The sequence below is a fragment of the Catharus ustulatus genome, chromosome 12 (genome assembly GCF_009819885.2).
Source record: "Catharus ustulatus isolate bCatUst1 chromosome 12, bCatUst1.pri.v2, whole genome shotgun sequence".
Taxonomy (NCBI): Eukaryota; Metazoa; Chordata; class Aves; order Passeriformes; family Turdidae; genus Catharus; species Catharus ustulatus.
Genome location: NC_046232.1, coordinates 19007893 through 19034405, shown reverse-complemented (window position 1 = coordinate 19034405; position 26513 = coordinate 19007893). Strand labels below are relative to the sequence as shown.

Below are 26513 nucleotides of genomic sequence, written 5' to 3'. Positions count from 1 at the left end.
AAGATTTGATGACCTTTGTTCACTTGAAACGCCCTGTTTTTTTACGCCACTCAACAGGAGACTTTTTAATTTACTTCACTGGGCCTGGATGCCGGAGGTGGATGGATGGCTGATGGAAGTGAGGAAATAGATGGGAGAAAAAGAACATTTTCTCCTGGACTGTTTTTATGCACAGCATAGCCTAGGGGTTAGCAACACAGGGGAGAGTGAAAAAAACCCCGCAGAGCCTGGGTCAGAAAATATAATTTTCATGGGGAACAAAATGCTTTTAACTTGCTACATCAAAGACCCTCCATTCCAGGGCATGCTCTGTGTTTGAATACATCTGCATTCCCCCAGAACTCTGTATGTGAATGCACAAGTGGGTTGTGTGTATCTACATGTGAGTGTGTACTTGTACATCCATTTATGATCTGAAAGCTGTTACTGCCCACCTTGGAATAGCTCAGCAGCTCAAACTGCTTCCAGGAGGAGTCAAAAGCAAAAAGCTGTTTGGCTCCAAAGCACAGGTCTGCAGCTGGAACACCTGCCTTGGACTGAGGTGTAAAAAACCCTTCTGGCTCCTGTCTTGGAAGCCCACCTTGACTGCATTCCTGACAGCATCACCTCTGGCAGGGAAGGGGGTGGAGGTGAGCAGGAGGCTGCACAAGCACACGTGGCTCTGTGCTTAACCAGGGTCCCATCCATTTCTGTCACTATGGGATGAAGAATGGAGGTTGGAAATAGTCAGCAGCTTCTGTAAGCACTTAACATTCCTGATTTCATTTGTCTTTGATCTCACTTGGACTAATTTTACTCTCTTCTGATCCCTTCCCTTGAAGGGGCTTTTATCTCATTGTCAGGCTTGCTAATTTAGTGTGGTGTTTTGAACCAGACCTCCTCCTATGTTTCCAGAGCCTGGAAGGTATTTTTTCCTTAATCAGGATGTGTTTATGCAGTTCTTTGAACATCTTGGGACAAAAGGGCTGGGGCTTCTTGCAATGCAGAGTCTGCACTCTGGACCCTACTGCTCAACCTCTGCATGTGCAAATGGCTTGTCACCAAAAACTTGCAGCATTTTGGGGCCAAAAGGGCAGGAAGCAGGGCTGGATGATTCTGGACAGGTCAGAGCAGTCTGGTGTTGGGTAGGAACTTCATTTGCCCAGCTGGAGGCCTTCCCACAGGCTGTGTTCAATAACAAACAAGGAGGGGTGGTCACACATGTTTGACCAACCAAGCAGAAGCTTGGATCCAGGTAGGTTTTTACTTTGGGGAAAAGAGACAGTTGGTTTAGGGATATAGAAACATCACCACACGGTTTTGAAAAGCAGCTACTTTTTTTGTGATGGAAAATATGTTCTGTTCTTATTCTGCTACAAGCAGGTTGAGTTGACTTTTTAAGGAATTGAAGTTTGAGAGGCTGATAATTGCTTCTTACTGTGGGAAGCTGCACTGCAGATCCCTTCTCTATTCCTGGCTGTCCCCTTGCACTTCACCTTTGGAAGAGGAGGAGTATTTTCAGCAAAATGCCATTCTAATTGCTGTCTGAAGAAACTACATAATAGGACAGATAACAGGCTTCCCCAAGCAATGAACAGGAGCTTCTAAAGATGACAAATGTAAGGAAAGGCAAAGAATGAAGGCTTTACCCAGCCAAGTTTCAGGTCTTTTGGAATAAGCTCTGCACACAGCCTTTGCCCTAGCAGCCCTGCCTCCTCAGAGGTGCTGTGTACACACAGGCTGTGTGAGCACCAGTGACAGCAGCAGCTGCTGCAGGGACATCCCTTCAGAGAAGTGTCTGTGTCACTGCTCCTCCGTGGATTCTCCTGAGGGTTCTCCTGACAGAATCTGAGTGTGCCTCCTGTCCTGAGCTCAGCTGAGTTTTCTCCAGCTGTTAACCCTCTCCTGTGCTTGTCCATGTCACCTGCACAGGTATTTGGTGTGCTAAATTTCTCACTACTCCACGCAGTTTTTTGGTACCTGCTGTCTTGCGTGAAAGACTTCCAGAGGCAGTGTCTGTCCAGTACATCTGGGGCAGCCTTTCAGCTCCCTGTTCCCCTGCTTCTATCCTTTTGGGGAGCCACTGAGTTCTGTAGCTTGCTGTGATCCTCAAAGGACCAATCTGCCCTAGGAGACATGAATGGGCAGGATTGTCCTACAGGAAGGCACTTGGTGACATTTGCCTGACCTGGACCTGCCAGGCTGTGCTGGCTGACAAATGCAGGAGTTCCATTGTGGTGTGTAGGTGTGTACACACTGGGAGCTCACTGTCTGCTGCTTCTGCCTGTGCTTTCTCCCTGCAGAGTGTGGGATGGCAGCGTGGTGGAAGCATCCATGTGGGAAAACCCTAAATCCAGGGACTTGCTCTGTGGCAGTGGCTGCCCCTTTGTCACAGAGTACAGTGGCTGGCTGTGACATGGGCATCTCTGTATCCTGCTGGAATTCATCTTTGGGGACTGGGAGATTGCCCCTGGATGTCCTAGTGAAGGTGACAGAAGAGGGCCTGTTCTGTCCCATAACAATGACAAATCAACAGGCAGGGTTCTTGTGTGGCCTCCTCATCACTGAAGGGACAGAGCTGGCCAGCACCAAGTTCTCAGTGGTCATTGTACAGCCTAGTGATGACAAACCTGACAAGTTCCTGTCCCCATGGGCACTGAATTGGCCACATGTGGGGACAGGGTTAGGCCCTCCCTTCCAAGGGCACCTGCAGTTTCCAGCACACGCCTTGAAACACTTCCATCTCCCTGCATATGTAATTTTGTGTGTCATTGCCCCTAATTGCATGCTTAACACACACTCTTTTAAAGTGCAGCCCTTTTATCAGCAGTAGGTAGTAGCAGGTTTAATAGGGTGTTTGAATTCCTATAAAATTAATCTGTAGCCTTCTGCGATAGGAGACGGGCAGGGAGCCATGTGGTTCATATCCAGTGTTGATAAACTTGTTATAGAGGCAGGAAACATTTCTGATTGGAGCAGTGACAAAATAATTTGGAGCAGAGCCATAAAAAGAGTGGATGGTGATGGTTTGAGCACAGCAGAGATTGAAATTGCTGGTGTGTGGAAGCAGCGCTGCCAGCTAACATTGACTTAGTGTCTCTGGAGAACTCTAACGGCAAATGCATTTTATTAATGGCAATATTCTTTTAGGAAATGCTGAGCATTGTTTCAGAGGTGGAGCCCCCTCGAGTACGTGGGTTTGGAAGTCAGCCAGACCAAGATCTGTTCAGCTGAGCTTGTTGCTGGTCACTGCTCTGGCCTCAGGCTGCAGCAGGGAGGTTGCCTAAGGGCACGTGCTGGGTACTGTCTGCTAACAATTGGAATATCCTTTTCTAGTGGGGAAAATGCATCCATCCATTCTCCCTCTGGATTCACCTATATGGGATAAAATGCTCAGAGACAGCAGGTCATGTTTTTAACCATTCTTTTATTGTCTTTCCTTTGAAATGTGTTTCCCAGAACATGAACATCAGTGGGAGTTGCTGCTTACCCAGCTGCACTTGAGCTCTTACTGCCAGTTAGAGGGGGAGCTGCTCTTACTGAGTTGTGGTCATTGGCATTGGAGTGCCACATGGGGCTTGGATACTTTACTTTGCACTAAATTGTTTTGTGAGTGTTGATCAGCCTCAGAGGAGGCTCTGATGTGCAGGGTGGCAGGTTGGGGCCCTTACTGCATCTTCTGTGTTTGCTCCTACTCTTAGCACCTCTTCACCTTCCTCCAGCTGCTCTCTGCTCGAATCCAGCATGGAAATGAGTGTGGGCAGCAGGGGTGGCTGCTGGGCCCATTGGGAATGGCAGAAGTGGTGCAGGTTGTACAGCCATAGGGATGGGGCATGGATGGTGCAGGAGTCATGGGCTGTGCTGGTCACCCAACAGGGCTGAATTTCACCTGCTACCCCCAGCCATGGCTCCTTTGCTGTGTAAAACTGGGATGTGATTAAATCAAGGAAAGCAACTCCCACTGTAACACTGTTTTTTCTTTGCAGGGAGGCTGTCAGAAGGGGATTCTCTGGAGCTGAGCTGTAGTGCTGGTCCTGCAAAGGTGATACTGGAGCCAAACCAAGTGGTGATTCTGGATTGTAACCTGACTCCTGTTGAGCAGGTGATCAATATCACATGGAAGAAGAATGGGTTTCCATTAGTGGAGCAGGAACATCTCCATGTGCTTCCAAATGGATCGCTCTTCATCTCATCCCAGGCTGTGGCAAAGGACAGTAAATATCCCGAGAGGGCTGGTGCTGAGGGGAATTACTCCTGTGTGTCTCACACCTCCCTAGGGACTGTCACCAGTCAAACAGCTGCAGTCAGGTTTTCAAGTAAGTGTTCTGGGGGTTTTGTTGATTTTCTTTCTTTCCCCTCCTGGTATTTATACAGAAATCTGCTTCCCCAGGAGCTTGAGATGTCTGTGAAATAAAATTGCAATAATGATGTGTAGGTAGACTTGTGGATAGTCCACAAATAAGCAGTGGTGTCTTCCTATTTTCCCACTGTCAACATCCTGTGCAACTCTCCAGGTAAGTGCCATTAACTGTGGATCAAAAACAAGACCCTTCTCTCTCCAGAAGACAATGCTTGTTTTTGCAGAGAACTTCAGAGCCCTGAGTGCAGCCCCTGTGCTTGGAGAGGAGGCTGTGGTGGGGTCTGGCTGTGGCAGCTTGTGAGCTGAATATCTCTTTGTATGGAAGAAGTGAAAGAAAGGGCTCTCCAGAGCAGTTTTTGTTTGTATGAGAAGAACACTCCAAGATCTGAACTGCTGAATCTCTGCACAGAGTTCAACAATAAAATTCCTTTGTATTCAGGCTTGGGTCCAGGGGCTATTTTAAGTGAGTACAAATAAATAGGTGAGGCTAGAAAATAATGCAAACACAGTAACACTTCTCTCTAGTACAGTGACTTGTGTAAATGTTCTTGAAACAGCTGCACAGCACACCATGGGAGTTATGGGGGGTGAAGATGCACAGGGAATGTCCTGACAGCCCCTTTACCCTGGGATGTTTTTAGGCTCTGGTACCCCAGACAGGGCCATCCAGGTGTGGCCAAGTGAGTGTTTCAGTCTGTGAGCACTGTGCTGTGGAAACCAGAACTGCTGGTGAAGTTTTGCCAGATGAGGAGAAAATCTTTGATATTTGCAACTTATCCTCCTTTTCTGCTCAGAAAACATTAAGCATGCAATCAGGGGTCCTGCACACAGGTATTGTTTGGGAGGAGGTGGAAGTTCTGGAGTTGAAAAGCTGTCTACTAGTCCAGCTGGATTTATTTGGCTGCTCCTGCCTCAGTCCCAGACAGCCTGGGTTAGGATATATTTATTCCCTTTTAGGGATGACTTATGTTGAACTGTGTGCTGTGTCTCTTGCCCAGTGGCAATGGGCTGTGTCTCTTTTATGGTTTATTGGGTTTATTGTTTGGTGTCTTACAAGTTAGAACAATGGAGACATCTCAAAATGGGGAGGCTGACTTAAATTGCCTTTCTCCCCTCCTGAATTTTTCCAGAGGAGTGTACATGGGTGATGCCTCTCTCCATCCCCTTCTTTGTTTCTCCCAGAAATGGGAAATTTCAGGTGAACTCTTTCCTTATGTGTACTCACATGTCTCCTTTTATTACCATGTTCACAGGGAAAACTCTGCTTCCAGGGCACACACATGCACCTGACATAACCATTTCTGAGCAGGGAGCAGCGAGGGAATTGATTCATGAAATGCATCTCTCGCTTCGATTTGTTCCCAGGGTTGGGCAAAAGCACTTGCTCCATTAGCATTCAGCTGGAGCAAGTGAGGATTGTAAAGGCTTGGCTTTTTTCATTTTTCCCTCTGCCACTGAGCATGGTCTATCCAAAACTGGATGGAATGGATGGGCTTATTCTTTGTGCTGATTGCCCTGGGGCCTGCTAATCAGGATGGGGCAGTAGAAGAAAACCTGTTGAGCACGTGGGATGTGTTATTCCTGCCATGAGCTTGTCCTTCTGACCTGCAGCTCTTTTCCTTCCCTGGGATGGGGCTCCCATGCAGTCTGTGGGGCTCTCTGTGCCACTGAGTCTGCAGTACCAAGTAGGAGCATTGGATATTCATAGCACCTGCCTTGCTCAGCACTGCTTTGGTGGTGTTGGTGTCATCTGCTGTGTTTCAGGCTTGTGGGAATCTACTTCTCCCCCTGACAGCCCCAAGAGCAGCTCTGGCACCTCTGTGTAAGGACTTCCCAGTGGAGGGAGGGGATGCTCCAGGCAGCAGTGAGCCCAGAGGCTGGAGGAAGCCTTTCAAAGCAGTCAGGCTGGAGTGGCAGAGGTTGAATGGTGTGTGAAGGCTGTGACAGTGTGATGACTTCCATCCTTCCAGCGTGGTCCAGGAGTTGCTTGTTGGCATTTTGCTGGATAAACATATGGCTCACTGCCCAGTGTTCCCTGACACCCTGTGTGCCACCAAGGGCCCCATGCCATGGTCACCATCCACACCCCATGGCAAATGAGGAGGAGCAAGGCTGTGAGGGCTCCTGTGTGAGGGTGTCTGTAAATGAGCAGCTACTCAGGCTGATAAATTGGGTTTGCAGGTTTTCCTGAGCCCCACGTGCTCCCACATGGAAGTACCAGGGGCATTATTATAGGTGTGGGAAGGTGTAGCTTTCTACTTGTTAATAACTACATCGATGAAGATTTGTTAAAGCTTTTAATTTAGCTTAAACATTTTGTGCAAGGGGGGTTGTAGAAAATTACAGTAATTGTCACTGTCAGATGAAGACATTTGCTGTGGCTGGAGGCAATGGGCCAGCATCATGTGGCTGCTGGCAGGGAGCAGGGGAGAGGTTTGGAGTGTTCCTGCACCTGGAGGGACAGACCACAGCAGGAATCCACACACAGAATCTCACATCATCCTCTCTCCACATGGGCTGTATGTCTTCTCTGTGGTGCCCTGTGTGTCTGGGATTTGAGGAACGGCAGACTAGGATTTGTTGCTACTTTAAGGATTTCTTTTATAGATTTTACCTATTTATTTTGTGAATTAGGGGCACAGGTGAGTGAAGGCCAGGGACTGTAGGCAGAGCCACTCTGGGCAGAAAAACTTCCTGCAGATGAATGCACAGGCTCTGGACATCCATGACTATAGATGTGGCTTTAGATACTGTTCAGGGTGGGTGTGGAGCTGGCTCCTGTGGAGGGCAGGAACAGTCCCGTGCTGCCATATGGCCCTGCAGACAGAGCTCTGTGCTGGCTGTGCCTGCACCGTGCCGGGGGGGCCGTGGCAAATTGCTCCCACCACTTTCTGTGCGTGCTCCCCTTCCAGCCCGGCTGTTCAGAGGTGAGTCGTTCAGGGAGGGGTGGCCTGGGTGGTGTCTGTGATCTCACTGGGGGCTGATGTTGCCCCCACCTTGGAAATATCTCCTGATAATTGTGGAAGGTACAAAGAGGACGGAGAGTCTGAGGGCAAAGCGCTGTGGGAGAGAGCAGCGAGCCCCTTTCAGAAGGCTGAATTCCTTGCATAGACTGCATTTTCTGCCTGGGGTGTAGTGTTGCTGGCTGGCAGCTTTTCCAAGCCCACAGCCTCCTGCACGGATCACGCTGCTGGGAGAGGGGGAGGGTGCTGTGTTTCACCATCCTGCAGTCACCCCTGGGCTCAGGGCTGAAAGCTTTGGCACACACGGCTTGGCTCCAGCTGGGTTTAAGGTGTCAGCGGGGAGGGAGCTGCCTGCCCCACTCCTGCAGGCACAGAGCCGCTGCTTCGGCTGTGGCTGAGGGCAATTTGCTGGAATGCTCTTCACCTTCTCACCTGCAGTGGGTAATTCTTACTGAGTGGCCTATTAAGGTGTTCAGGATAATCAGTGCAATGGGGCTGGGAGGTTTTGTGGCTGAGGATGGTTTTGCAAGCTAAACCTTAGCTGAGGAGTTGAAAATAATGTTGAGTATGAGTCCTCTTTGTTTGCCTTGTCCCCTCAAGCATCCCCTATCCCTGCCTCTCTGTGGGAAAACCTCTCACTTTGCAGCACTTCTGCAGCAGCCCAGAATTTGTTTGTGGGAGAAGAGCAGTCCCCCAAGGATCCTGTGGCCCCAGGGTGGGCAGTGTGCTGGAGCCTGTCCTGCACTTGCTGTGACCTGCACACACGCCCATGCAGCGTGTCCAAGTGGCAGGACCTGCTCTCCAGTCCTCTCCTCCTGCTCTCCAGTCCTCTCCTCCCTTGTCTGATTCTTTTTCCTCCCAGCACCGGCTGTTTGCAGCAGAGCTCTGAGTTGAGCTAGAGGTGCTGTACATGTCCTGCCTCATCCATTCCACCCTGGTACTCCTGGGAATGAGAGAGGAGGAGCACAGGGGATCACACCGTGCTCTGGTGTTGGCCCCAAGCTGGTGCAGATGCTTGTGGAGCACTGATGAGCCCAACAAACAACTCTGTCTCTGCCTGATCCTTTCAGGGCTGGCATCCAGGGGTCTTGCTCAGTCTTGCATTGAAGGAACTTTTTCACTTTTCTTGCCTTGATTTAGTGTTACTTTCTGTGCTCAAAAGTTGAAGTTCCCTGTCCTCTCCTTCACAGAGGAGGCTGCAGACTGCTTCTTTCAGAGCTTGCAGAGGTGATTTTTTCCAGCCCATCCCTATCCCCACTATCCCTAACTTCATGCTGTGAAAAGAATACTCTGGAGCTGCTCAGCCTCTGAAGCCCACCCCAAGAGTTCTGAGATGGCACTAACAGACAAACTGGTTTGCTGGGCACTGCCAGGGCTGAACCCCTAGCTGTGTGAGCTCTCAGCTGTGTGGCTTTGCCAGGAGCTGTGACTCCCCTTGGGAAGTGTGGCTGTTCCTGAGTGCTGCTCTGGGCCAGAGGGACACTGTGCTCCCTCATCAGGGTCACTGCTTGGTCACACTCCCTGCACATTAATGAGGCTCTGTCAGAGGTGCTTTTTTGGCTTTTGAAGAGCCAGCCCAGCACAGTGGGGCTGGGTGGAGGTGAAGGGCAGGATTTGGTTCTCAGCTGGGAATTTCAACCTTGCAGGACCAGGTCTGGCAGGTGGTAGCCAGGAATAACCAGGACAGGGAGCCCAGGGAGGCTCTGTCACCTTTTGTACACCAAGGTGATGCCACTTAATGACAGCAGAGACACAGGTGACCCTGTGTGAAGTGGAGAAAACAGAAATGCCAACAAATTTCATTTTTTAGAAGGATTCCTGCCTCCCATCATGATGTTCATGGGTACATGACCTTCCAGAGCTTCCCAAAATATTCTCATTGACACCTGTAGGATGAGAAGAGAATAAGGGGAAAGAGGATTAAGGGTATCTGCTGTCAAGAGAGAGTTGTTTTGAAGGTGCCATCCTGAACATGCACTGGAATTTGATGGATTTTCTTTTAAACTCAGATTCAGCAAGTTTTATAAACATGAGCTTAAAAGGTTTTGTAATTTGTAGAATTTACTCTGTGGTAAAGTGGTCTGCAGTGTATATTTGAGAATACTAAAGCAGTTGGCTGAATTAAGGCCTTACATATTAATGTATTTTTCAGCTTTTTCCAGGAAAACATTTTTCTTTCCGTTTGTGTTGAATTGAAAAACTAAATGTGGTGGACAGCTGGTGGGAGAATTTGGTCTGTAGCTGCTGGGGAGAGCAATGAGTTGCTTGAAACATGTGATAACTATTTAAATTAAAGAAAAACACTAATGACAGCTGAGAATATGCCGAGGTTAAAATGGGTCATGCAAAAGCATTTCATTTTCCAAACTGTACATACTTTCTCAAGCTCACACTGCAATAAGGCATGTATGTGTGTGCATGGATGTTTGTGTGTGTGAGAGATGCAAAGAAAAACTTCAAGTTTGGAGTCCTACAAAATCCAAAGCAATGATGGATGTTCTTGGAAAGCAATGGCAGGACAAGCACATAATTGTGTTGGAGGGCCAGGAGGTCACTTGGGGTCCTTCGCGCACAGTGCTGTGCTTGGTCCAGCATCCAAGTGTGGTTTTTGGCTGAAATTTATGTTTATTGTTCCACATTTGGGGTTTCTGGGCCTTGTGTTAGAGTATTGTTGGATGGATTTGTCCAGCAGGGTAAGTTTCACAGCAGGGACAGTTTAACAGAGATGGATAAAGCAGAAGCCAGTTCTGGTGGACAAGAGCACAGGCTTTCTGCCCCCATCCAGGAGCCAGCATGGATATTCAAAAAAACTGCACCTGGCACTGGGATGCCTTCCAGTTATGCTGTTGGTAGGACAGATGCTGACAGCCCTGGGGGATGATTTCTGCTCCAGCATTTTGCTGTGTGCATGGGGTTGGAAGATGAGGCAGCTGTGGATTGTGAGCAATTCCAAACCTTAGTGCTTTGTCTCCAAAGCAGTTCAGCCTCTTCACTATGGAAAAACATGTACAGAGAGAGGTGAGCCTTGGACAGCAAACAAGTGTCCTGGCAGGTATGAAATCCATCCTCCTCTTAGCAGGGTGTCTGGATCCCCTTGGCTGCTCCCATCTGCTTGAATAGGATGAAGTTGGTTTTTGCAGGTAGGAGATGGAGGATCAAAACCCTTATGGGCTCTGCCTCTGCTCTCCAGCACTGCCAGCCTGTGGGCAGTTGTTTTGTGTAACTTGACATCTGCCTTGCTCTTCCTCTTGCCTTGTTTTAATTTCCTGTGGCTGCAGGAATGCTGCAAAGCAAGGGGGAAACGCTCATCTCTGGGGTTGTGGCATTTCCCCTCTGTTTCTCATTCTGTGTCCCTCCCAAATGGAGCAAGTGAACAGACAAGGAAGCAGTTTAGGAAGGTAACTGCTGAAAGTGCCAAATTGTCTGTCTTTCTCTCACACTGCTGTCCTTAAGGCAGAAAATGAGGCAAGAAACGAATTTATACAAATGTGTAATGAAACCTTTCAGTTACTGCTGTTAGGTTTGCTGAGGATCTGTAGGAGCACAGGAAAGGGAGGAATTACATTTCAGATTATCTTTAGGAGAGAAGAGCCTTTCTCTTAGCTGATACATGCTAACAGGCTTGCATTTCTCAGCAGAAACCCAGAGTTATTAACTTTCCTTCCCTTCTTCTTTCCCCAGCATTATCGCGCTTTGTGCAGCAGCCGGAGTCGCAGACCGTGGAGGAAAATGGCATGGCCAGGTTTGAGTGCCGGATCGAGGGGGTGCCCTCCCCTGTCATCACCTGGGAGAAGGACCATGAAGCTGTCCCAGCAGAACCCAGGTGACTCCCTGATTGCTTTCTTGGGTCAGCTTGGAAAAGAGCAAAGCAAAACCTGATCATTTGGGATGTGGAAATCATTCTATAAAATGGTAGAATGACCAGAGAGGTGACAGACCAGGTCTGGACCTGATAACAAAGTGATGTAAGAGGAGGTAATCAAGGAGCTGAAGAAAAACAGTCCATAAACACCCAAATAAAATGAACTTTGTCCCAGATATTCAAACCACAAAGGAAAAACAACCCTTCACTCTCTACAACTTCCTGAAAGGTGCTTTTAGTCAGGTGGGGGTTGGTCTCTTTCACCAGGCAGCACTGACAGAACGAGAGGACACAGTCTCAAGCTGTGCCAGGGGAGATACAGGTTGGATAGTAGGAAAAAGTTTTTCACAGAGAGTGATAAAGTACTGGAATGGTCTGCCCAGGGAGGTGATGGAGTCACATCCTTGGATGTGTTTAAGAAAATCCTGGATGTGGCACTTGGTGCCATGGTCTAGTGGAGATGTTAGGGCATGGCTTGGACTTGATGATCTTGAGGGTCTCTTCCAACCTTGTGATTCTGTGCTAGTTATTACAGTGCAGAACCTGCACCCTGCAAAGGCCTGTGTGTGCCTGGGATGGGGCATGGCAAGGCATGGGCTGCTTTGGCTTGTCCTCTTGTGTGAAGTGACATGGAATTCTTTGGGGGATTGGGGCCTGGGGTGAGGAGTATTGACCTGGGTGTACCCAGCTGGGCTCCATGATGTGGATTTTCCTTGATTTTGGTTGTGGTTTTAATGAGAGGCTTTTTCCTTTGTCTTACTCCCATGTCTAGACACCATCTAGTAAATGAGGCTGAATTTTCTTTTTCTGGAGAAAAAAAGGAGAGTCCTGTAGCATGATACTTTTTTATTTATGAAAGTCAGTTACAGAGAAGGGGATAAACAATTAACTGTCTGTCTGTTGGTCTACAGACATCACTTCTGCAGGGGATCAGTGACTGAATTGTCCTTTAGTTCTTTAAAACACCTTTTCTGTTCTTCAGAAGGAGCTTTTTTCCTCCTGGGGAAGTTAATTCAGGTGGCAGAAAAGGGGAAAAAAAGAGGAGGGTGTTTGGGGGGAAGTTCAGAAATACTTTTGCAGCAGTGACTGTTTCTATAAGAATACCCACTTAAATCCTTGAGTGTGGAGTGTGGCATCTAAAGTTCATAGGAGGCTGTTGCATTGTAATGAGAAGAAAACTAATAAAAAAGGAAGGAAAAAACCAAAAAGGAGGGATTGCAGGGAGAAGTGTGTCACAGATACAATGGCTTTTTAATGAGACAGCTCGATATTGTGAAATTACTTGCTCAGAGATTGCTTTCATCACGGGCAGCCTGAAAATTGTTTTCCTTGTAAAAGCCAGGCCATAATCTCTGCAGATCTTGCTTTTTAAATCATGTTCTAGCTAATATGCTTTTTCAGAAGGATTTGCTTTTTTTGTTGTTGTCTGGTTGTTGTTGGATTTAATATAACCGGCTTTCGAAGGAATTAAGTGAATTCCAGGAAATGTTGGCTGCCAACCAGAGCTCTGTTATCCTCCCTGCATCGTGCCTAAGGATGGGATCTCAGGCTGCCCTGATTACTGTGGGCTCCCTCCTGTGCACATGTCAGATGAGCCTGTGAAAATGCAACCCTTTGGCTGGGCAGGTGTCAGGGTGATGATTTCATATTCCAGAATAGCAGGGGCTGGGAGGGTGTGCAAAGGGGACTGGAGATACAGCCCTGGGGTAGTGCTGCTACATCAGTGTGATTTAAGAGGGATAGAATAATCATGTTAAACTCATGTTACTTTTCCTTTTTCTTGCTTTTCTTTTTTCCCCTCTCTTTTCTTCTTTTCCCTTCTTTTTTCCTCTTCCCTCTCCACTTTTCTTTGTTGTTCTTACCTTTGGGCACTCTTTTCAGCCTTTGCAGGTTCTAGCATGGTGCCACCTCAAAGGTACTGAAAGCTGAGCTTAAAAAAGTGCTTAAACAACCTAAAGGGTACCAAAGTGCTGATAGATGTTTTTGGAATACCTTTCCTGTCCCTCTTCAGGACAAAAACCTAAATTCCATATGTGAGTAAGGCACAGATTGTTTTGCAGTTCTGGCTCTGAAATACATTGAATAAACACAGCCTTAAATCTGCAGCAGCTGCTGAAAGGTGGCTCACAGGATTTCTCTAGATTGCAGTTGCTTTGGGATGTGTGCAACATCTCTTGGCTTAATCTCTGGTTGAGGTGCTGGCTGGGTTTCACATCAGGCTCCAAATTGCTGTTTATTTTCTCTAGAGCCAAGATGAGCACTTGCTGGGAACTGGAGGTCTTTGAAGGTCTGCACATCAAATCATAACCTACAGACCACATACTCTGCAATCACAGTATATTTTTCCACATTTTGGCTAAGTGAGGGTTTTATCTGTGTGTAGAGTTTATTTCTGTGCTGTGTCAGGAATGCCTTGATGTGGCTCATATTCATGTGCAGGACTCTGGAGCTGTGAGCAAAAGGGCTTCTAAAAGCCTGGCAACAGAGCTGCAGGTTCCTCACTGTGCTCAGGACTGGTGCTTTGGGCTGTCCTAAGCACCTTCAAAAGGCTGAAGAGGGGGTGTGCTGGCAATTTCCTGGGGAGAAGGTAAGAAAGGGAATGGGGGTTAATGCCAGGATTTTCTCTGAGCAGTGGGGTTGCAGGGTTTGGACACAAGACAGTGGTGCTTGATTTCAGTTTGTGAGCACTACCTTGGTGAGCAGCCTGAGCTCCTCAGTGCTGTCAGGGAGGGGAGCAGCTCTGTGGGTGTGCCCTGCTGTTCTTGCTGCCTTTAGGGCTGTGGTAGCTGACCCTGCTCTGAGTGTGCTGTCCTTCAGTGTAACCCAGGTTTTCACCCCCATCCAGGCAAGCTTCTCTGAGATCCTGACACTGCAGCATCAACAGCAAGTCCTGGGACTGCCAAGGTTCTAGTGTTTTTGTTACTTCCACGGCCTTTATCTGTCTGTCCTTTAGTTTTTGTTTCCTGCTTAATCCTTGGTGAAGGTGAGCAGACAGAAAGATTTGCCCTTTGTGTGGAAGAAAAGCTCTGACAACTGTCTGCTCTGAGTCATCAGGCAAATTTCCTTGCAGGGAGCCCGGGGATGGAGCAAATGCCCTTGCAGGCTGCCTGAAGGCTTCTAGTTCAGGGCTACTGGGACCCTGAAGAGCTGGAGGCTTTGTGAGCAGCTGGGAAAAATGGTGGCTAGAGAAATCCTGCTTTTCTTTCCTCCTTGCTTCCCAAGCAGAACCATCTACACCACTGCCATGTTTTCCCAACAGAATATACTGCACTGAGCAGATCTCTGCCACTGGTGCTGAAGGGATTGTCTCGAGCTCTTTTGCTGAAGTTTCCCCATTCAATCCCCTTGTTTCCATCTCCTGCTCTCTTTAGGGACACAGTGGCTTGTTTTGTGCCCTCAAGAGAAACTGGGTCCTGAATGCCCTGGTCTAGTGGCCCTGCTCTGAGAGAAGAAAGGCCACAGACCAGAGGTCTCTTCCAGCCTCAGTGAATCTGTGATACATCACTGAAGTGTCTTTTTGTGGCTGGGAGATGCCTTGCCTGGTGTTTGAAATATGTTGATATTAATTACAGACTCAAATAGCAGATGCACGACAAAAATAAATATTATCGCAGTGGGAGGCTTTCCCTCCACGGAGCTGAGAGGATGCAAATATTTGTCATCTTTCTCCTGGGTCCTGATGAGGCATCCTGATGAGGGCTTCTGGATATCACCTCCTCTGAGGTCTTCTGGAGCTTGATCCTGGGCAAAATGTCTTTGTAAGTAGCAGGAACGTGGCTGTAGGGATGTAGGGCATTGCATTTGTGTACATGGGAAGCTTCAGCCAGTCTCTGTCCATGAATCAGGCTGTAGGATTGTTTCAGTGCACACAGAATGGTCACTGGAGAAGCTCTGGGAGCTCTTCATCAACTGTGAAGAGGAGAAGACATGATAAGTTCACCTGCACTAGCTGAAGTCCAGGATTGATGCAAGGCTGACAGCAGGGATATTTCTCTCTGGAACAGACGGCTTAGGGCATGGGAGGTGTTTCCCTGAGTGCAGATTTAGGATAAATGTCTGCAGGAGCAGGTGAGCTGTTGGTGACCATGGCTTGAATGCAGGATGAGTAACCTGTTAAGGTTTCCTGGCTCCATGATCCTTGCTCATGGCACTCCAGCTGTCTCAGCACCTGGAGAACCACAGTTTGACTTACTGCGATCTTTGTGGATGGCAGGACTGGCGTTCATGGTTATAACTTGTCTTTGTGCTGTTCCTGTGGAATAGCTGCTATCCCTCCCCTTAGCAATTGCTTTGAATGTGTCCTTTTCATAATGAAGACTGATAACCCAGAGCTGCCTGTCAAACCTCGGCAGCTCTGTTTATAGAGACTCGCAATTAAAAATGGATCTCATATATAATTAAAAAGGATCACGTAGGCTTTGCGCCTTGCATTCAAGAATAAAGAGGCTGCCATCTAGGAATCCAGGCAGAAAATGGAGATGCTGACAGCCTGCTCCTACTTTTATGCTAATTGCTAATCATCTGCTTTGTTCAGTGTAATGCAGCAAGGATTGTGTTCATGTTGTGAGCAGTGTGGCCATTTCACTCTGTGCAAGTCTTTCCCTGTAGTATCCCATGGGCAAATCAGGGGATGCTGAAGGCCCAGCTGTGAGTTTGTCACCCTGGGAAAGCCTGAAACCTGTGGAAGAAGGAAAGGACTCACTACAGCCCAGAAATGGTGCAGGTTCAGGTGGCTGTGTCGTGGCTGCTTTGGCCCATGGAGGTGCAGTTGTGTATCAGTTGGTCCCTTTTCATGTACTTGAGGTGCAGCAAGAAAAAGATGATGTTCAGACTTCTTTGCAGTGTGTTTTTTGTCTGACAACCAAACCTTTGTAAAAAGCAAGTGCTGAAAATGGCTGTAGCATGTGCTCAAGCTTGTGGGCATCTACCAATGTGTATGTGGATATGTGAGTGTATGGAGTTGGTTTGCACTGTGTCAGCAAAGTCCTGTTAGTCTGGTCTCCCAGAAGCAGCTTTTGCTTTAGGAAGGCTCTGAGGTGATAGATAGGTCTGTACCTGCTGCTTTTTGAGAGCCATGGGTTGGGTTGCTCAGAGGTTCCCTCATCCCATTTTGCTGTCATTACCGCGACCTGCATGTGAGAGGTTTTCCAGAAAAAAGGGAGGGATAAGAGGGCTGTGGAGTGATGAGTATCTGAGGTAAGGCATAACCTGTCTCACACTCTTCCTTTTGGTCACTCAGGTTTATAACTCTTCCCAATGGTGTCCTCCAAATCGTGGATGTGCAGGAGAGCGATGCCGGGATTTACCACTGCGTGGCAACCAACGCCGCCCGCAAGCGCTACAGCAACGATGCCACCCTCAGCGTGGTGAAAGGTGAGCTGCTGCCAGGGCCAGGTCTGCCAGGGAGTCATTGTGTGGGGGAGCTGGGTTCAGATACCAGTAACCATCTCCCCTCCTGATGTGGCTCTGTGCATGGCCAGCTTTGGTTAACACTTGCAGAGAAGGCATTTCGTGAAAGGTTTGTCTTTGCTGTGATGGGATAAGGAGACTGTGTTGGGACGACTCCTTTGTGCTCTGGGGTGGTTAGAAGAGAGGAGGCAGCCCATTTGCTCTTTGGAGAGGGCAGCATTTTTGGTGATGTTTTCTGCAGTGGCCTTGGGTGGCAGAAGAAGCAAGGGCTGGCATGGAACAGATGAAGCAAGAGGAATAGTTGGAGGCTGGAGTAGCTGGCAGGGCTGTGTCTACCCAGCACAGTCCAGAGGAGGCCGAGCACAGTGAAATCCAGCTTGTGTTCTGTGTCCATATTGCTGGTGCTCTGCTGAGCTCCAAGATGTGTGTGTGGTATTTGGGAACAGCCCCAGCTGGGATTTTTCCTGGTGATTCAGGCTTTTGGAGCAAGGCTTTGGGTGTGAGCTGTCCTTCACCTCCCAGTCTGGGCCTCAGCCTCTGAGTGCATTTTCCTTTGTAAGCCAAGAGTGCAGCGGGCAAGTCTGGACATGAGGACATAGCTGAGAGCATGAGTGCAGTGGGGGTCTCCAGGCTCCAGCATCCTTCCCAGCAGGCCTGGCTGCCTCCCCAGCTTTGTATCATCCCTGTCCTGCAAGTGGACACGTTCCCCAGGGCTGGCTGAGCTGTCCCTTCTCTCAGGACAGTGCCCCTGCCACGTCTGTCTCCTGTTTGTGCCGACCCTGGTGTGTCTTGCAGGCAGCTTTAACCTTGAAATCCTTCCCAGCCCCTTTTGTCTTTGTTCAGGATTGGGTTGCTTGGCATTCTGCTCCCAGAATGTATTTTCCCAGCGATGGCTTTGCTGTTCATCCATCAGCAGGGAGTGTAATTAACTGTGGAGCCTGAGAACACACCTCTGATCAATGGATTGTGTCGTGGAGGTAATCTGGGTGGAATCTGCAGAGAATTTGTGAGCGGTTGAATGCTCTGTATCTAATTGCCAGCCCCTGCCAGATCCTCTGTGTGTTTAATGAAGCACAGAGCTGAGGGGAGCATTTCCAATGGGCAGTTCCACGCTCCAGAGACAGCTCCTGTGCTGGCTCTGCTGTGCTATTGATAACTAATATCGATCAAGCTGCAAAGGTGAATTTGATGTCCTTGGCATCATAACTCATTCTGCATAATTGCATCTTGTAGCTCTGCAATGTTTAATCTGCTTTGCAAATGGAGGCAATGGAAGAGGTTAAATGGGAAGCGTTCCTTCTGGAGCACCAGCCGGCCCGAGCAGATTTCTGCCTGGAGTTCTCACCCAAATCTCTCTTCTGCAGCACCACACCACCCGCTGGCTGCTAAAACAAATATGTGAGGTTGAGTTTTTCACCAGATTGAGCTGATAGTGATGAAAAACATGCCTGTTAAATCTCTGGGGTTTTTTATAATTGGGGAGAAGTATCTCTGAGACAGATGGGAAACTGCAGTGACCTGTGCAGGCTGTAAACTCCTCCATGAGTGACTGGCATGGTATTGATCCTTTTTTGTTTCAGTGCTTCACCATCAGAGCACATTTTTGGATGCTTGCACTGGCTTGAGAAGTCTTTTCCTCCCTGTTCAGAAGCATCTGATAATAGTTGGAGTGAACTAGTCAGTCAAAATCCTTTCCTGACTGTGAAAAACAAAACCAAACTAAACCAAAACAAAGAATTCCAGGGGAAAAAACCAAAATAAACTCAAAAATGGACAAGAAAAGAACAATAGATTGAAATACAGCTATTTAGTGTTGCTTATTTGGAAATTTCAGGGACCAAACTCCTATGTGTCTGCAGACAGGGGCAGCTAAACTGCTTCTTCCCTCCTTGCTCCTGGCTAGGGACTCCTTTGTGCCAAGATAAGGTGACAGTTCCTTTCAGTCCTACTGCACTGCCAGGGCCCCAGAAAAGGTTTGTGCAGTGGGACCTGGTGTCTCCTCACCTGCTGTCCCACTGGCAGTGCTGTGTTATGATGCTGGAGGCTGTGCCCCTGGCAGATTTTGGGGTTTTGTGGTGGTAATGCAAATGCTTCCAAGGATCAGGCCTGGGAACTTTTTGTATTCGTACCTCTGCCTTCCAGCCAGGGCTGGATTTGAATGGGCTGTGCATGGCAGAAGAATGTTTCCTTATAACTCTCCTGCCCATTTGTCCTGTTCTTCCCCCCTCCCTCCCTGCTCCTTATAGGATGGCTGGAAATTGTCCCATCGTCCTTATTAAAAGCCTTTTCCCAGTAAAAACAACATTAACAATTACCATGGCCCCTAAAAACCCCAGAAGTGTTTCCCTGGGCAGTGTGACTTCCCTGTCCTGGGGGGAGTTGGGGCTGTGCTGTGTGTCTGGCTGAGCACATGCTGCCTGTCCCCAGGCAGGGCAGGGCTGCAGATGTTTCGGCTGTGCAGACTTCATGGTGCAAATTTCCAGACCTTCCCTGGGGAAGCGGCATTTGGAGCTGGAAGGGAAGAGAGCAGACAGGACAGCAGGATACAGTCACACAGCCCTGAAACAGAGCCCTGAAACAGAGCCTGCTGCTGAGACAGGGAGGGATTGGATTTTCCCCTTGGATCTGCACTGCTCCCCAGCGGACGGAGTGCCAAACACATCTGGCAGCTCTGTCCCTTCACCCCTCACCTGGACAGGTGATGAATGAACACTGGGGCTCTCTCTGCCAAAAAGGGCATTAGGAGCTGGCTCTGGGATGCTTTCCCAGGCTCCTTGGGGTCAGCTGTGTCTTGTTTCTTGTAGCTCCTGTTTCTGGAAGCAGGCTCTGGAGCCCTACTCTGAACTTGCAGATAAAGAACTAATTCCCTGTGTGTCCTGGGTGCGTTCCCAGGTTCTTGACATACACACAGAGGTGCTGTCATGCTTCACAGAGCAGCTCTCAGAGAAGAGTAGCAGAAGGGCTTGGGGAGCATGACATGTGGTCTCAGCAGGTCACTTTGCCTGTCACTTTGCTTTCCCCCTCCATGTCCTGCACACACCTGCTCTCTGTGTGTTTTCATGGGAATAGGGACTCCCTCTTGCTGTGTGTTTGCCCCAGAAGCTGTGCTGCTGCAAGAACAGTAAACTTTTACAAAGATTTGATCTATTCTGTTTTTAAATGTCACAAGGAGTGTGCCTCCCCCTAATTTCCATTGCATCTTCCCCACTGAATGAATGCTGGGATCTCTCTTCTCTACAGCTAACCCAAATCTCACTTCCCTACAACTCATCCTATTAGTTTTAGTTGCAAAGCATTGGGAATCTTGAATAAATTGTCATTCCTCCTTATTTTTTAATCCCTTTGAGTATGTATAAGCAGTGTGATGTCCCCCAGGTGATGTAAAGAAAATTAAAAACCTTGGAAATTTTAGAATAGAATAGTTTTCTCACACTGGAGTGGAAGAAACAAGCTTGAAATCCTGACCCCAGAGCTCCTTCATGTAGATCTCAGTGTTTGTGTCTTTATATTTATTGGTTATTGCAGAAGGGTTGTCAAAGTGTGGTGCTGGGAGCCAGGACTCCTGGCTTGTCTCTCCCTCTCTGTTGTTGGGCTGCAGAGGACAATCAGTTCCTCAATGTTTAAATTTCTGTAAATGGGGATAATGTAATAAATAGCCTTGGAGTTGCCCTTTTGGAAGGGATGGGTCAGTGTGGAGAGTGGTTATGGAGGGCATTTAGGGGCACATACAGAGAGAGGTGTGGATATGTATGTCAGTGTGAGTGTGGGATTTCCCCTCCTCGTGCCCTCTGTACCCTGTTCCTGCTCTGTACATGTGGGGTGCCCATGACTGCTGTGACATGTGTGGGAAAAACCTTTGCCTCAAACCACACTGGCAGGAATCAGAATCTCTCTGTGCTGCAATAATGCAGGAATTGGAGAACAGAGCAGGGTGATGGGTGGAGGCCTGGGCTGAGTGAGCCATGGAGGAGTCTCCCAGCAGCTGAGCACATCCCCCCGAGCTGGGATTTAGTGCCGTGTTATTAGAGATGACACTGTGAGATTGCCGTTGGCAGAACATCATTTACACTGACAGTTGTAGCAGCTTGCTGCAGCAGTGTCCCAGGAAATGGATTTTTCAGCCAAATATTTGTATGAATGTGATAACAGGGATAGAGCTGGGAGGCAGCTGAAGCACCTTCAGGTTTTTTGTTCTTTTGGTGTTTGTGTTGCAGTGCCTTGCAGGTACCAACACAGAGCCTGGGATGGGGTGGTTCCTGCTCCAAAGAGGTGTAGGAAAATACAGCTCTTGACTGGGATGAGCTTTAGGGATGGAGGGGAAGGTGGTGATGAAGTGAGCAGCACTCACAGTTGGCCACCACCTCGCAGAAACAGACGTGCTGTTACCACAAGTGGATTTTCAGTCCCTGCATGTGCGAACGACGTGCTGGATGCTGGCTTGGCACCCAGCCCGAGCCCTGGCCACGTGCTCTGCCCCCCTCACAGCTTCCAGCACAGGTACTGGGCAGCCAGGGGGCAGGGAACTTTGGATTTGGGTCAGTGCTGCCCTGGGCTGACCACCCTGACCACAGCTGGGCATTGATCCTGTGTGTGCTGCCACTGACAGTGAAGGGCAGCATTGACCAGAGTGGAGGGATGGTCCCACCTGGACTGGGGTGGTTTTCCTCCAGCAGGAGCCCATTGCAGGGGCAGCAGGGCCCTGTGTGGTTGTGGGGGCAGAGCTATCCACAGGTGTGTGTGGGCATGGCACTCTTCTGGGAGGCATGAGTTGTGGGAATGTGTAGGGAGAGAAGGTCTGGGGTGAAGTAACACAGTTGCATTTTTGCTGTGAGTTGTTGGCATAACCAAGAAGTGATGCATCACCTTTGGAGGAGACATCCCTATTCCAGCCTGCAATTGCCATGTTCCTGTTGCTTGTGCCTTGTGTGCAGGACACAGAACTGTCACTTTTTCCTCTCTCCTTTTAGCATCCCATTTTTCTTTGCCCTCTGGTCTCTCACTTCTCTAGCAGTTAAGCAGGGAACTGCTCTCTACCAAAAGCTCAGCCAAGAGGACTCTGTTTACGAGTGTTTCTCAGCTCTGGTTTCCTGGGGAGCAGGTATCTGAAGCTGTTTGCATAATGCATCTGATGGATTCTGTAATGCTGTTGCTCCTGCCTGTGGCAGAAGGTGCTAAGCAAGCCATGGCAAGTGTGAATTCAGAGGATGGCAAGATCAAGGAGGTATGCAACATTTCTTGCTTAATAAATAGATCTTTAAAGCTAGAAGTGACTTTCTGCCTAACAAGCTGTAACTTTAACTCCATCTCACTTTCCTGAGCCTGTCACTGCTGGTGGGTTTCAAGCACACATGGAACAGGACTGACCCCATAGATACTGGGTGAAACTTATGAAAGGCTGGTGCAGATGTGTGTCAGGCACCCATCCAGCCACACAGCTCTGCTTGGCTGGGGTTCCTGCAGGGCCAAGATGCTTCACACCCTTCACATCGCTGAGGGAAAGCTGCTCATAGCTCCAGTGTCAGCAGCCTGCTCTGGGAGCCCAAGGGGAGCTCCAGCTCAGCTGTCTGTGAAGTTCTGTGGGGCTATGACATGCCACACTCCTGACAGCTCCAGCAGCCCGCAGTGACAGAGGGTTTGATACAAAATGCAGAGCCCTCACCTCCCATTAAGCACAACAGCTAAGCCCGGGGATGGCACTGAAGTGAGTGGCAACAGAGGTGTCAAGGATAATAGAGCAGAACAAGGGATGTACAGCTGGGAATAGGTGAGCTGTTTCCAGCTCCTAAGGGGAAACTGGTCTAATCCACATGCAGTGGTAGCTGTGCATGATGTTCAGAGCTGTCAGATGTGGCCAGGCTCGTGTGTTACTCTGCCTCCAGCCCCTGAAGATGAGTGATGTCTGGATTCAGGCGTGGTTTGTGGTCCTCTGGTGTTCTCTGCATGCATCTCTCACCAATTCACGTCTGATGCATTTTTGAGGCTTCCTGAAATAACAGCTGGTGTTTTGTAAGGCTCAGACTGAAGCAAGGTTTAAGCAGTAGGCTCCTCAGAGTCCCTTGGTGGTGCTGCAATCCTGTGGAGCATCAGCACATCTGCACTGCAGAGATCACACCTAGCCTGTCCTGGAGGGTGTGTGGGACAGGTTATGCCTGCATGGGGAGGCTGGAAGGGAGCTAGGAATTGAGACCATAATTAGGTCAGCAGCTTGCAGTGGACTGCAGGGCAGGAAGGTTGATGTGGCTGGGCTCCTGATGACACTAGTTAATTATTAATCATTGGTGTTACAGCTGTGCCTCAGCAGCTCTCTGAGGTCGAGGGCTGGTGGTGCCCTCCAGCACTGACAGCATCCAGCAGCTGGAGTGAGGATGTTGGAAGTGTCTGGAGCATAGCAAAGCTCATGGTGGTGTCTAATCCCATTGCTTTTAACATGGGACAGACATGTCCCTGTCTCCAGGACCCACCAGTACCTACAGGGGTGCTGAGAAACAGGAATGGGAGGAGTGGGCCTGGATCACAGGGGAGGCTGAGTCAGGAGCAGAGCTGGGCTGCTCCCAGCCCTCACTTGGATATCTTGGATGCCAGGGATGGCTCAGAACACAGCTGGGAGTTTGCCTGCTGTATCAGAGCTGTTCTTACCCAACTCTGTTTCTGGTGCAGCCAGGGGGCAATGCCAAGTGGATTGTGGACAAGAATGAGGAGCAGGAAAAGAGAGGAAGGATGTGATAAGGAGGGGCAGGTGGTGTCATCAAACACTGTCTTAATGCACAGCCCTCGATCGGGGTTCTGTGGCACCCAGCAGTGTCCAGCTAAAGGGCTTTGACACAATCTGTGAATATCAGTGATGGTTCTTCCCCACGGAAAACCAGCTTTTCTTCCAGAGTTTTCCTAGAAAAGCAGATTTGCATTGTCCTGAGCGAATGCAGATGCATCCATCTGCTTTTAGTTCTCCCTTCCAAGTTGGCAGTCTCAGTTTGCTGCCAGACTGTGTTACTGTGGGCTCCCAGCATGTTGTGTGTTCACAGCATTGCTTGTGGGAAGCATTCTGTGTACCTGGCATCAGGGAGACCCCGCTGCAAGATCCCTTCCCAAAATGTTCCTCTTTTCAAAGCTGCTTGGGACAGTGGATGGCTGCTCTGGCAGAGGGAATGGGGCAGAGCAGGAGCTGTGGTCTCAGAGAAAAACAGGTTGTGCCTTCCTGCACAGTCCAGGGCCACCAGCCTCATCCCTCCCTGCTGTCGCTGGATGTGCCTGAATTGCAAATGGATCTGATGTTACAAATAAATCTGAATTGCAAATAGAGCTGATGAAATAGGTGTCAGACCCTGGGAAACATCAGCCTCAGAGCACAAGGAGGAAGTGACTGGAGTGAAATGGCTCCAGTCACTGAGGCAAAGTGAGTTAGGAGGAGTTTCAGGGTGACTTGTGAGCCAGAGTGGTCTTCTGTTGACCATGTCTGTGTCATTTCTCTGCAAGAGGTAAATTCTTTTTCTTGAAGGTTCCTCATGTATCATCCTGGAAGGTTGTGTGCTGCCTTAGGATAGTGACAAAGAGCTGGTGTAATGATGGTTAAAAAGGCATGAGGATGTTCCCATGAGGAACATGGAGGCAGGCAAGCTTATGTCCCCAGGGCCATTTCATGTTTACTGATTTGGGGGGTGTTTATATTTAAGGCACGGATGTGGCTTTTGTTAAGGGTCTTCTGATGCTCTCTGGCTATTACTTTTGCACCTCACTTCTGTGAATAACTGTTATAATCCATGAGCAGATGGAGTCTCAGAGATGCTGAGATGTGCCCAGAGCAGCACAGGGAGTCAGTGACAGAGACCATGGGAGACTGACTTGAACCACTGGAGCAGAGCCTGGTCCAGCAGGGAGGCTGGGACATCATCCTGACTGGTTGTCAGCTGGGAGACATTCCTGGTGTACTGTGGAGGTTCCTGTTGCAGTGGTGACATTACAAAACATCCTCTTGTAGCCCTGTTTTTCTAGTCCCTGGTTTTGGCAGCTGCCTGGGAATGGCTGGAGCTTGCAGTGCTTTAATGGCTCAGCTTGAGAAACATAAGCTGTCTGGGTCTAAGGGTTAGGGCAGGGAGGCTGCTCTGCTGTTCTCCACATAGAGACACTGAGCTACATCTGCTCCTTTCTTCACTCCTCCTTGTTGGCCTCTCACCTGATCTAGAGGCTCAACTCCCTCTGTACACTGAGTGACTTTCTTATAGGGAATTTGTTTGCACAGAAGTCCATGGAAATGTGCCAAGACAGGCTTATTAATCAGTAGTTATTATCTAAAATGATGACACTATCAGTGCTGCTCCAACACAGACCTTCTGTTAGGGCTCAGCATCCACTGTGCCCTGAGCTGGGGTTTCCTTTTGCCTCTGCCACATTCCATCTCCATGGGCTGCTGCTTCTGCCTCCCAGAAACTCTCTGTGCTGTATCTTCGGGCTTCTGAGGATTGAGATGCCCGAAGGGCTGAGGAGTGCAAGCCTTTGGCCTGTGGCAGGAGGCAGAAGAGCCCATTTCTCAGAGCTGTGTGCAGTGCCTGGCCGCAGCTGCCGGCACAGCCCCTCGTGTTTATTTTGCCTGGCTCCGGCTCGGGGCGGTGCAAATGGAGGCGCTTCCAAGCGCTCTGGGGAAGCGAGCAGGAATGCGTCCTGCAGTCTGGCTGGCTCCCGTCCCTTTTGGCGTGATGAGGAGCAGTTCCAAATGCATGTACGCAAACAGAGAGCCAATGTTGACAGCTTTACAGGAGCTGGAGTGGTGGGCAAAGCACTCTGATTGCTTTGCAGCAGAGCTGAATGTACCCTGGGCGTACAAAACTCCACAGGCTGAAGGATCAAGGGTTTGGGGAGTGGGGGAAGAGCCCCCCTAAAATGCAAAGCAATTCCTGGAAACCTGCCACTCTCTCTGGGCTTCTGGTTACAGAGAGTTCAGGGTGTCAGCTTGTGGCTGAGCTAGTACATTAAAGGATTTAATTTCTGAGCTGAAATCTGTCAGCTGTATAAAGAAGTTGAGAGGAATGAAAGAGGAGTGCCTGATGGCCCCTTTGCCTGTCTGGACTGGGATCCATGTGCTCCCAGGGCTTGCAGACACAGAGGTGGAACTGGGGGGAAATGTTGGGCAGGCTGTTTCTCAAGCCAAATGAGAAGCTGTTCCTAGAGCAGCTTCTCCTGCCACTCTCTGTGGAGAGACCCCAGAAGCTGTGGCAGGTGTGGTCCAGCCAGCAAACAGACTCCTCTTCCAAACTAATTAATCTCTCTGCATCTTTTTTTAATCAGAGAAGTGTATTTATTCTGTTCAATTCTCTGTTTTTCACATACATACAAACAGCAGAGGAGCAGGTTTTGTGAGGTGTAGGTTGGACCATATATTTTAGGATCTGTTTGCTGACTTCTTTGTTGGGGATTTTGGGATGGTAGTTTGACATACCAATTGCTGTGTGTGAAGGTCTTTTAATAGCACTAAAAAGTGATTGAACTTCAGTGTTTTAATCACTTACCCGTGTTTCTTTGTGTGCTGCTTTAAAGATGACAGGATATGTCACTGCTCTGCTGCAGCACCATCTTTGTCAGAAGGAAGAGAGATTCCCTCATTCCAAAGCATGGAGATAAATTCTTCCCTCTTCAGCTTTTCAGTTCCAAGTTTGCATTGACAAATGCATAATTGCTTGCAAAACGTTTGGAAGGCATGAAGTAAAAAGACAATACAAAACTGGTTTATTGAGCTCATCTGTATTATAGGGCAGAAAGAGCCTTTTAATCCAATACACTGAGCAATGGAAGACTAGTTCCTTCTCAGCCTCCCTTCCTGGGTGACTCAGGTGCTGACCCAGACACTCCACAGGTGCTGGGAAGGGAAAGGAAAGGAACATTTCTGTGAGCACTGGTGCTGACACATTGTACTGGGGCAACCTCTGCAATCCCAGTACCAAAGCACTGT

At 48.9% G+C, this 26513-nt stretch overlaps 1 protein-coding gene across 2 annotated transcripts in view; it reads left to right on the top strand.

Annotated features, from left to right (window-relative positions):
• Positions 1-26513, top strand: part of IGDCC4 (immunoglobulin superfamily DCC subclass member 4) — an 87209-nt gene that overhangs the window by 25606 nt on the left and 35090 nt on the right. For both annotated transcript variants that reach the window (XM_033070227.1, XM_033070226.1), the window contains exons 2-4: positions 3966-4295; positions 10984-11125; positions 16404-16537. In XM_033070227.1, the coding sequence (XP_032926118.1) occupies positions 3966-4295; positions 10984-11125; positions 16404-16537 (606 nt within the window). The remainder of the gene's footprint in view (positions 1-3965; positions 4296-10983; positions 11126-16403; positions 16538-26513) is intronic.